The sequence below is a fragment of the Drosophila teissieri genome, chromosome 3L (genome assembly GCF_016746235.2).
Source record: "Drosophila teissieri strain GT53w chromosome 3L, Prin_Dtei_1.1, whole genome shotgun sequence".
Taxonomy (NCBI): domain Eukaryota; kingdom Metazoa; phylum Arthropoda; class Insecta; order Diptera; family Drosophilidae; genus Drosophila; species Drosophila teissieri.
In genome coordinates this window covers 5,332,157-5,344,651 of record NC_053031.1, presented here as the reverse complement: position 1 = coordinate 5,344,651, position 12,495 = coordinate 5,332,157, and the positions used below count along the sequence as shown (strand labels likewise).

General features: G+C 40.9%; 1 protein-coding gene across 1 annotated transcript; it reads left to right on the top strand.

Moving 5' to 3' along the window:
• Positions 1-237: 237 nt before the first annotated feature.
• Positions 238-3,912, top strand: LOC122616437 (mucin-5AC). Its single transcript, XM_043791889.1, has one exon. It carries the CDS (start codon positions 238-240, stop codon positions 3,910-3,912), a length of 3,675 nt encoding a protein of 1,224 aa, XP_043647824.1.
• The last annotated feature ends 8,583 nt before the right edge of the window (positions 3,913-12,495 follow it).

Below are 12,495 nucleotides of genomic sequence, written 5' to 3'. Positions count from 1 at the left end.
AAGCTACCGACGCTTAATCAGGAAATACCTTTGCTATAGACACTTGGCCCAGTTAAGAAGTCAGTGTGGAGTTTAAAGCGAAGGAGGAAAGACCTATAAAAAATAGCATAATAAAATTTGAAAGGGGAAATTATTATGCAAGGTAAAGCTTTGATACTATTATGTTAATATAATCAACTGACAAAACTATAATAATTAGTGTCGAAAAGTGTTGTAATTGTAACAATAGTGTTTTTTATGCTTTTAATTCCAGATAATAATTTCAAATCCCTGCCATGGCTTCTGGTGGTTATAGCTGTATTTTGGAGCTGGCAGCTAAATGTTTTGGCCCTGCCAAAAGTCGAGCCTCGTCACGAAACCTGTAACAATGAACAGCGCTACGAAAACCAGGTGATGTGCGAGAACAAGGAGTTCGGTGCTTTGGTACCGTATCCGGATAATTGTAGTTTGTTCCTGGTCTGTGACTGCCTCTATCCGACGGTGAAGTTGTGTCCCGCACATCTCTGGTGGGATAATGCGACTCAGCTGTGTAATTACCCCCAAGCTGTGGAATGTATATACTACTCTATTGAAACGCCAGAGCCTACGGATGGAACTACCCGAGTTACGCCAGAACCAACATCCAGTACTCAAAAGATAACGCCAGAGTCCACAGAACCCACATCTAGTACGGCAAAGATAACGACAGAAAGTACCACCGACACCAGTTCACAGATAACCAAAGAAACATCCTCTACCCCAAGTTACCCCTTAACACCAAGTTGGGTACCACCTCCTGCACCACCGGGCATTTCAGATGACTACTGTCGCAATAAAGAGGATGGCTCGGTACATTATTATCCCTATGATTGCCAGGCCTATATAAACTGCACTTACGGCTGGCCGGTGCTGAATTATTGTATTGAAAACAAGGTTTTCAATAAGTACCTGGGCATTTGCGATACTCCCGATGTAGCTGAATGCGAGGAGCTGCCTCTTCCCACAACCACAACAGAAATACCGCCCACTTCCACGACTGAGGAGGATGTGGTCTGCGGTCCAACGCCGGAGGGAATTGAAGAGGATTATTGTGTGCCGAAGGGAAATGGTTTCTATGAGTATCCTTACAATTGCAGTGGATACTTGGCCTGCAAGAATGGTTGCACCGATTTGGATTACTGCCAACCAGATAAACTCTTTAATAACTGGCTGCACATCTGCGATACACCCGATTCCGTGTGGTGTGATCCCACGCCATTCCCCACAACTCCGGGAACAACCGAAAACCCAACCTCATCTTCAAACCCTACAACTTCTTCAATCTCTACAACTCCTTCAACGCCGACAACTCTTCCTTCTGATGGCTCAAGTACAACCGAGATTTTCACTAGCACCACAGGGGAGATTGCAACCACTACCCCCGGACTTCCCTCTGATGTCGATCCAAATGATTGTAGAGATGAGAAGGACGGCACTGTTTTTGCCTACATAGGGAATTGTTCCGAGTACTTGATATGTAAAGACAATCAGGTGCAAATGGGTCATTGTCCTCCTAATACGCTCTTCAATCCCGACTGGCTTGTATGCGATGAGCCAGATGACGTAGTGTGCCTGGGAGATCGCACCACCACGCCCATTCCAACCACCACGCCCACTACTACTACGGAAAGAACCACTCCCACCACGACTACCACCACAGTGGCCACAACTTTGGGACCAGATCAGCTTTGCGATGGTCAAGAGTTGGGAACTTCGTTTTCTTATCCGGACGATTGCAGCAAGTACTATCTTTGCTTGGGCGACGGCAAATGGACTCTGGCTCCCTGCATATACGCCAGTTACTTTGATCCCAGCACAGGACAGTGTGGACCTGCTGTGTCGCCCGATGCTTGTAGAGCCTCACAAGTCACCACCACAACAACAACGACGGAGGCCACAACAACCGAAAGAGACACCACCCCCAAGTCCACAACTCAGGAACCCACAACCACTGAAAGGACAACCACAACTGTGGCCCCAAAAACTGGTATTTGCGGTGGTCGAAATGAGAACGAGAATATTGCTTATCCCAACAACTGTAACAAGTATATTGTGTGCGTTTCACCAATTCCCATTGCCTTCTTCTGTCCCGATGACACATTCTTCAGTTCAAAGTTACAGAAGTGCATTGATGATTGGGAAGAAAGTGATTGCGAGGGTGATCAGAGCACCACGACTTTGGAACCAGGCTACACAAGACCTCCTCCTGAACCCACCATGTGTACAAACAGTAGTCGGGATACATTCCCATATCCGGATAACTGTCAATGGTTCATACGCTGTGTGGATGACTACATTTACATGATGGACGTCTGCAACTGTGGGGAGTACTACGATCCAATTACTGAAAAGTGTGGAGCAGATGTGCCTTCAGATGCCTGTCGATGGGACTACACTTCAACCACATCGACTACCAGTGAGCCGACCACGACCACAGCGGTTACGAGACCGCCACCGCAGAAAGGACCATGTGACGATGTCGAGGATGGAGCCCTTGTCGCCTATCCCAACGATTGCTCGAAATACATTAAGTGCGATAGACCCATTGCGGTGGCCTTTGAATGCGAAGAAGGAGATGAATTTAGTGTGGAGCTTGGAAAGTGTGTGGATGCTTCACTTGCCAATTGTTCGATTACTACCGCTGCAAAGCCATCGGAGTCGACGACGACACCAAAGGACGGGGAAGGCTCAACAACGCCTTTTGAACCACCAACATCATCATCTTCAGAATCCACCAAAGAATCATCTACAGAATCAACAACAGAGTCAACTACAGAATTAACAACAGAGTCAACTACAGAATCAACAACAGAGTCAACTACAGAATTAACAACAGAATCAACAACAGAATCAACAACAGAATTATCTACTGAAACTTCTGAAACTCCCTCAACAATTTCTACAACACCAGAATCTTCTACAATGGAACCGGGATCAACAACACCAGAAGGTACTACTACTGCCAAGCCGGCAGAGGGAATTTGTGAAGGCAAGACAGACGACTCTTTAGTACCCTACCCGAGAAACTGCACCAAGTATATAAAGTGCCAATATCCAATACCAGTTGGTTACGATTGCCCGGATGGCTTGGAGTTTAGTCCCACGGAACTGACTTGCATGGATCCCGAACTAGCTGGTTGCAGTACTAAGTTAACCACACCAGGGCTTACAACAGAAGCTTCGCCTTCCCCGGTAACTACTGTCTCAACAACACCCGAGATTACAACTACAGAATTGCCAACAACTCCAAAGACCACTACTACCGAGTCAACAACAATATCCACAGCTACCACAGAACCAACTACAGATTTAACCACTTTCCAAACAACTACAACAGAATCAACAACTCCCAAAACAACTACCACAGAATCTACGACAGTTTCAACAACTCCCGAAACAACTACCACGGAACCAACAACCGTTTCAACAACTCCGAAGACAACAACCACCGAATCATTAACTACTGAATCAACAACTACCGAATCAACAACTACCACAGAATCAACTACTCTCCCAACAACTACAACAGAATCAACAACTACCACAGAATCTACGACAATTTCAACAACTCCCGAAACAACTACCACGGAATCAACAACCGTTTCAACAACTCCGAAGACAACAACCACCGAATCAACAACTACTGAATCAACAACAACCGAATCGACAACCACTGTGGCTACTCCAACAACTCTGGATCCGTACACCCCCAATATTTGCTGTGGCCAGGCTCTTGGAACTCTGCTTCCGTATCCCAATGACTGCGGTCGCTATGTCGTTTGTGACTATCCCATTCCATATGCCGTGGATTGTGATGAGGGAACGATCTTCAATGATGAACTTCTCCAATGCACCTCTGCGCCCAATGAAAGGTGTCTGTTCGTTGAATTTTAAAAAATATTATAATAAAGCACAGCAATACAAATTTTTTATATTTCTGTTCCCTTTGCTACCCCCAAAAATCAATTGGGTAAATGCACAAATGCTCAATAACAGAGAATCGCTTAACATATTCCTTACATTTTACACTACTAGGGCTTTATAAGTCCTTTTTAAGTGTTGAATATGTTAGACATATACTTGCTCCTGTTTTGGTATCCATTACATGCAAACCCTTTTCCGTAATTTGTCCCAACGAAATGAAACCAAGAAAAAAGGTAATTTACCACTTAACACAGTCGATTCCCCCGACAGGTAACAAGCCGATTGGAATTGCAGAACCTCCTGGCGAACGGATTGCAAAAGAAGACCCTCAAGGGGACGCAAACGCGCGACAGCATTTTTAGCAACAGGCTAAAAGCAGTTTCCCCTTGACAATGCCACGTCCGATATCTGCTCGCTTACAAGTTTCAGCCATTTATCGTAGCCTGATACTGGCGTTCTTGGCCCAAAGCTGAAACCCTCGGAAGCTCGTCTAATCAGATTTGGGGTTGGCCACATAAAAACACAATTGCCAAGGAATTATCCTTGGGGTGTGAGGTGGCAGGCGGGACATATACAATTGAGGGTAAATATAACAAGCACAAGGATAAGTTGTTCACTTTTGTTGTTGCTACTGCGGCAGTGGTTGTTGTGGTGGAAATCGAAGAAAGGAAACCAAGGCAAGTTATGTATGTGAGTAGCAATGACAGTAACGACACAAAATGAACACAATTCGAGCAAATTGTTTGGCAATAATGTTAACTTAATGCGTTCCATTTGTCGCACTTGAATCGATAGACACGCGCCAAGCCGCTCCTTGGAGCTGGAGTGATTTGTAACGCTTTGATAGCCACCCAGGATAAACAAGGATTTGTGGTTGTGTCTATAGGGATAACCGTGGAGGAGCCCCCAAATTGAGCAACAAGTCGCACGAATTTCACTTAATTGGAGATAAGCCTTCGCCTTACAGCAGGAGCGATTAAATGATTTCAAATTGGGATTTTAACATTAAATACTCATAAATTAAATGTTGATTGCCTGGGCGTCGCCTTAAACTGAATCTCGATGCCAAGCTGGGTAGTAAAAAAACAATTTTGCCTAGATTTGCCTTGCCAGATTTAGTTGAATCACTGCCAAAATGAAACGAGCTGCCCAAAAGTGTAGAACAGGCAATACACACTAAGTTGGACACACTTCTGAAAAGGACTCTGTTAGACTTTTAAATATTACATAAAACGAAGTTAAGCATTCTTTTTTCTTCCTTTATTAAAAGCTGCTTTAATACTTCATTAAATTCGCTGGTTTTATTTTTTTATGCAATTCAATTCGTTACACTTCAATGTCTTCCCCGAAGGCGGTGTTACCTACATTGGGCAACGAGCCAATACTTTCCAAAAGCCCATAAATGTACCACTTAGTGTATGCATAATGTGTGCCAAGAATGCAGTAGCGTTAGAATTTAATAGTGCTAGTTTCTGGGGGCATAAACAACACTTAAAACTAATTACAGGTACGAATTCCCCAGTTAATTGCTAACGAAGGCAACTTAAGGGGGAGATATATGGAAACTTTCACAAAACTCTCAAATTGTAACGATATCTAGACATAACTAACAATTATCAAAATCTCATTGCGATGCAGTTGAAGGAGAAAACATTTTCGAAGCCCTCGACACATGCACATATATATCAAATTGCCATTGCAGAAACTACGAATTTCCCCCCTTGCCCCGTTGCATTTCGTATCCGTAGTTGCATGGGGTTAGTTTATAAAACTTTTGCTGCCGCATATTAATGTGCAACTCCATCCATTTATGTAAAATGTATTTTATGTTTCCCGCGAGAATTTATACCATGTGCTGGATGCCCCAGCAGTTAGACAGACAGCCAAAGTTCAGGCCTTTCGATGTTTTTTGCCTTGTTTGCGCTCTATTAAATGGCAAAATTTCATTGCGAAAATTGGTAACTTTGAAATATTTACATTTCACTAAAATTTCATAAAAAGCTTATGCAAAATAAATGGGTATGGAAAAGCCGGAAAAGTGGTTTACTGGTATTTATGAAAACATAATCAAATGTTATAGCCAGTTTGGAGCAAATGCAACTAAAGTATACCCACTATACACGACGGAGTGTTTTTTTTAGGGGCAAGGGAAAAGTGCTCTTAACTTTTAGCACGACTGTCGGTTTCGAGTTCAGTGAACTGAAAACATTTGTTTGAAGTTTAAAGGTTTTCATTTATGGTAGAATTTAAATGAACTAAAGGTTGTGAGCGCAACTCAAAACGAGAGATATCCCTCTTTTTGGTTTAAAACATTTTAATAATAATAATTGAATCGTTCGATTTCGGTTTGTACCTCAGAAGCACAAATTATATTATTCCTAGATTGACTTCCATTAAAATATATGTAGTAATCTAGCATGCACCTATGTCAATCAAAAAGTTACTTAAGCACATTTCGAACTAATTTCCAAGCCAGAAGGTAAGGTAAAACCGTGCAAAGCATAAATTCCCAATTAATTGACATCTGGAAAAGTTCACCTGTAACCCAATACTCCGCTTATATCACACACCTTCAGCAATCCATCTACTTAAGACAAACCTCAGCCCACTTTCGGTGAGATAACAGCATGTAAGCGTTGTCATAACACGATTCGGTCATATAAAAACAAAATTCGCACAAATTTAACGCCTCCGACGCAGACGTTTAGCTTTTTATGGCCCAGCCACGCCCTCTTGAAAGACCTACCACCCCCGCCGCCCACACAGCATTCATATTCATAAAAGGCAGCGACTCATCATTATTTGTCATGGGTGCATGTAAACAAGTCAACAAAAAAGAGACAAAAATCATGAGTCACGCATAAAATTTTATGAACTGAGGGGGGCGAGAAAGGATACTCCGCCAAATGAAGGATGAAGGAAATGCGAATTCATGCCAACATCGCGTATACGCAATGTGGGGGGCGGCTTTGTGGCTTAATTAAAAATCAGCGTGGGGCATTAAAATAATTTCTTCACTGCGGTTCATTGTAGCAAGAAAAAGTTAAGCACGTATATCGTAATTAAAATGAGCAGTATTATTCATATTTTTCATATTTTAAAGTATATAAAATATGACGCTGATTGAAACACATATAAATATCTAAAGATTGAAAACATTTCAATTTATATGTTTTGGATAATTTTAAACAATTTTCCTAACTATTGCCGTTATAAAACACTATTCCCAAGCAGTCATATCTGCTATTTTAATTTTGGATTTTAGCAAATGTGAGTTGCCATGTGGGTTTAACCTACATCCGAATTTTTTACCTTTCTCTGTATAATTTCCTCCACTGCATTCTGAACATTCCTTTGTAAGCGAGACCGAAATAAATCGCAGAAGAAAGTGAGCGGGAAAAGCGAAAGTGAGTGCCAGATTAATTAAATTGATTTCCGCTCCTCCCCGTGGCGTGATTTTAATTAAACCTTTTTCGATAGATTTTCCAGCACGAGGAGAAAGAGGAAGAGCTTGAGCAAACTGCACCTTTCAAATGTTTTTGGTGCTTTAAGAAATTCCAATTGCTAAAAGTTGGCGAATTGTAAATTTTGTTATTACAAGCCAGGCCAACGCTCCCACAATTGGCTTTCTTTATTGCTTGCCAACGAAGTTCAGCTACAAGTCAAAGTTTTTCCCCCTGGATGTGTGTACTCAACTCTGTGTGGAGTCGTGTGTTTATTTAATATCTATAAAATAAATTAAACATTCATATTCCGTTTATTTACTTAGGCAAATTGAGTTTTCACAGTTGACATGCTGAATACGTTGAAAAAGCGAGACGAAGAAGAAAACTCTGTAGAAATTCGTATCCGCGACTCATGCAGACGGGTGAAAAGCGGGCAGGTTAGACCAAAAAAAAAAAAGAAAAAAAAAGGATTCAAGAGTTGGCTGTGTCATCCACAACGGTCTGTAAACAGGAAACGAGTGTCTGTTGCATGCAGGGAGTGACAAATGTCATGAAATATTCAAATTGGCAAAAGTGTTGCTGTCGCTGTCGAAGTCACTTTGGCCCAAACACATTTTAGGCAAAACTTTCGGCACAACTTTAATTGGCACCGAGCTAAAAAATCCACTCCACTACTTCGTGCCATTTATCACAGCCAAGACACCCTAACAGCACATAATTGGCAATTGAGTACAATATAGAATATCATAAATACATAAAACTCAACCTTTTGGGGATCAGGCGGGGGCACACAGCAAGCCAACATAAATCACAAGCCCCTGAGCCATGGAAAAAATATTTGTAAGTTGAGCAAGAACCGCAAACACTTGCCCCCAGTAGAGTACACACATGGAAAACGCTTCGTTTTCATTGTGTAAATATTTAAGCAAACAATAAAATTCGAAACAGGACCAGGCCAAAAAGTGGGCGGCCTGCTGGCTACTGCCGTAGCAGGTGTCAAATGTTGCGGCCAAAAGGAAAAGCAAAGTCAGTTGCACGGAGAACCACTGCCCCTCTTTTCCCTTTGGAAATTTATGACAAACTCTGGCAGACACACACAAACGTTTGAATTCGCCCATATGCTTAGAATAAAAAGTAAAGACGAAAGGTGCGACTTGGGGCCCCGACTTTCACATACCTATTACCTGAATATTCAAGGAGTGTTAAAGAAAGCTTGAATTAATTTATTATATATCAGTTTTTCTATTTCGCAACATATTTTCAGATTGTTATAAATATATACCTATAAGTCTCTTATTCATCAAACCGGCATAGCCACAGACCTACCTCAAAGAAATGGAACTCAAAAATGGCTTTGCGGAACTTTTCGGTACGTGCCACTTTGGCGAGGCACGAAGTTGTTGCAGCTGCCTTGGTCCTTCAGTGTTCAATGTGTTTGGTGTCTCGCTTCCTTCTATTTTGTTGGTGCATGACATTAGTTGTGAGCACATAAAAAATAAATAAATTTTACACACGTCATTGGTTTTTATTACTGCAGCAAATGGGAAAAGGCGGGAAAATGATTTAGCTCAACCAGGCATTGTTCAAAATTGAACAAGGCAAATGCCCGGAACCCGTGGCATTCAATCAAGTTGAGGAAACTGCTGGATTTTAATTAGAGTGAAGAGCACCGTGAGCGGAAAAAGTTGGCAACTTGGGCTGAATTTTTTGGTAATCGTATTGCATACACGCACTCAACTTTGCCAGAATCTTTTCTCCATCGGCGAGTACATAAGATCCATTCAATACCCACCTATATACATTTTTGGCAACGAATTATTGACAATTGCAATTCAATTTCACACACAATTTGGCCAAAAAATGTCGTTACGCCGGAAATGGCGTAAAAACTTTTCTGGAAGCTTTGCAACTGGAGCTGCAGTTGAAAAGTTTTCGCTTCGTGCCGTCGGAAAATCTCTTAACCACCCACCTTCCTCCCCCCATGGAAATGTTATTCAATGCGACACCCGAAAAAGGAATATTTGTGCGTCTCTTTGGCCGTGCTATTTGGAAGTCTGCGTGTGATTGAATGTGCCCCTGATTGGGATTCGAATGGAGATGTCTGTAGGGCTCCAACTCGCAGCAAGATTCTGTTTTTGGCTTGTCGATTCGAGAGAATGACTGACACACTTTATCAGTTGCTGATAAATACGTTCTTTTGGTTGTATTTTGCCAAACATCCTTTCCTCATATTCCATCAACATATATTTGGATTTTTGCCAAAACATTGGATTTAATGGTCCAAATATGGATTTTCATACCTTGTTGAGCTCGGAATTGATAGCGCATTCGATTGGCATTCAAATTTGGTAATTGTAATTTTTTGGGTTTTTTATATATATTTTTATAATGGTACCCCTTGTCAAAAATGCGAAATTTAACCCAAAAATTATTTTATCAAAATCCGCAAAAAGAAAATGTGGATTGTTAGCATGGGTAATAAGCTTTACAAAACGGTTATTTTTTTGTATACATACTCATTTGCAACGAAGTTATGAAAAAATAGTCGAAGTACCAAACCATGGCTGATTCTCCGTCCAATTATACTTGGATTTAGATAGTCAATAAAAATAATAAAGCCATATTTTTTTAGCTATCAGCCAAAAAAGGTTTTAATAATATATATTTACAAATTGACCTGACACATTTATCTTGTTCCAAAAACTGAATGCTGTCTATTAAGAATTAATACGTCTATAAAAGTAATTTTGTTATTTATAACAAAAAGATTCCTTAGATGCAATAAATCAGTCCTCACTCCCCATCTTGCAGTAAAATCAAGCTCCCCTTTGATAGGACTATGCCGAAAATACTTTCATTTCATATGCAGAACATTTCTCCCCATTCCCAGGCATTTACTTAGACCAAAAAGTTGTTCCTCACCTTATAAATGCAGGTGGAACCCGCATCCTCGATTCCCACAACGAAAAAACCGACATACGTAGGTGTTTCAGGTGTAGCGATTTCCGTTGAACATGCATAGGAAAAGTCAAATATGAAAACTGTCAGCAGGGCTGGAAATTTATGACTCTTTTAATACAATACCACCCTACATACTCCAAAAAACATTTACGGTCGCTCAAAAGTATGCTACAAATTTCATATTAATATGCAGCAAAGAAATAAGGGGGAACCCCACAAAAAAAATACTGTAAAACTTCACCTACGAACATTTTTCACTCACAACGAATTATCGAAAGCGGCTCAAGTTTAACGAAAGAAAATTTACTACGTGATTTTAATGGCACACAGCAACTTTTGCATGTGGAATGTGTTTGCCATGTGAATGCGAGCCCACATATATCATTTTTGAAATGACACTTTTATTGTCAAGCTCCGCTGAGTTTAGGGAATTTTTAGATTGGGCTCACTGTTGTTGCATTTTGTGTTTTCACTGGAACTTTAAATAATTTCTTTAAAGGAAAGCGCTTACATTTTTGGCGCAATATAAAATGTTCTTCTTAATCTTTTGTACACATTTTGAAAGTAATTTAACACCGAAGAAGGTATCATATTTTCTCCTTAGGGTTCTTTTCCTTTCAATTCCAACTGTGCACGTCGTTTTACGTTCTGTGGATTAAGATGAGTTGAGTTAAAAGGATCTGTGATTGATTAAAAAAGTACGTTCTCTCGCCACCGAGACAGTTTTACAGTTTACGCAATATTTGCAGAGGAACCCCCTCACTTAACCACATCCCGGCATTCAGCTTGCCACTTGCAGTTAATTTAAGACTTTTCGCATAATTTCCGTTTGCTATATAAACACGACAGAGCGAGATGTGGGGGGGGGGGGGGGGGATAGCAGCGGCAGTGCAATCGCCTTAAGAAGTTCGCTTAACAAATGTGCGAAACGTGACTTAAGCATGAATACAAAATTCCAAAGTGCATACAAAAGCACACATGAAAATCAGTGGGGTATTTGGGGCGATAAAAGTGGGCGGGGGGGTGCACACACTTGGGGCCTCGGCAAAAACTTGTGAAATGCAAAAAAGGGGGGGCAAAACGGATGGTAAAGAGGAATGGCTATGGGATAAATGTAATCCCTGCCTGCAAATATATTTGCAAAAATATATAATTTATTAAAAAACGTATAGCACCAGCCACGGGCCAGCAACAAGAACAAAAGCAGCAGCAGCTGCATTACACACCATCATATATGGTCTGCACCACCCCAGCCACCCACCCATGCCAGCCACCCAAAAACCACCACCCACTGGCCGCCCGAGGCACACATGAGTAATATGCAAGCGGAGCGAGCAGCGCCACTGAAAAGAGCATCCAAAACTGCTGCAACATTGGAGCTGCTACAGTGGTCCCTCGGATATTTATTTATTTATATATGAAATATTCAAAGGCTCCTGCAGTGCTACCTGTTTTACCAGATTTCATAGGAGCAAAGTATCCTTGGGTAATATTTTGCTTACTTAATATATTTATTTATTTTATATTTAAGTATTTATAAATATATGTTCGCCACTTCATAATATAAAAGTGCATGGTTTGTTACTTTCTTATTTTTTTGCCAGGTGCATTTAGGTCACTTTCTTTACCATTCTCCTTATAATTGGGAAAACGAAACCGAATGCTAAAGGAACACAGCTCTTTTCTACCTTATATAACTCGTTTTTTTAACACAGTTACAAAGTATGCGCTTGGAAATCGCAGTGTGCTGGCGCATTAGTGTTAGTGGCAAGTTGTCCGGTGTTTAATAAGCTGCCATCTGGGAAAATCGGGAAAATAAGGGAAACTGCTGAGAACATCGTTTGAAGGCAATAACAACATTTGCCATGCTCCATTGTTTTTTTGCTACTTAAATTGCAGTTCTCTGTTGGTGTTTCCGTTCTCCAACTTTTGCTATATCCTGGCAAAGGGTATTACGATTTTGATAAGAATTTTGAAGCGCAGAAGTTGCACTAAGCTATTGAGAATACATACATATTTCATCGTATACGGCATATTTGATATATATTTTATGTTGCATATATTTGAAGTCAGCTAGAGTAGTTTTTAAGGCAGTGTGTTTGGGAATTACTTGCTGCTTAAGGAGTTTAAGATTTATAAGGGTATT

Excerpts from the sequence above, each read along its gene's own strand:
- LOC122616437 (XM_043791889.1), top strand. The coding sequence starts at position 238 with ATGCTTTTAATTCCAGATAATAATTTCAAATCCCTGCCATGGCTTCTG.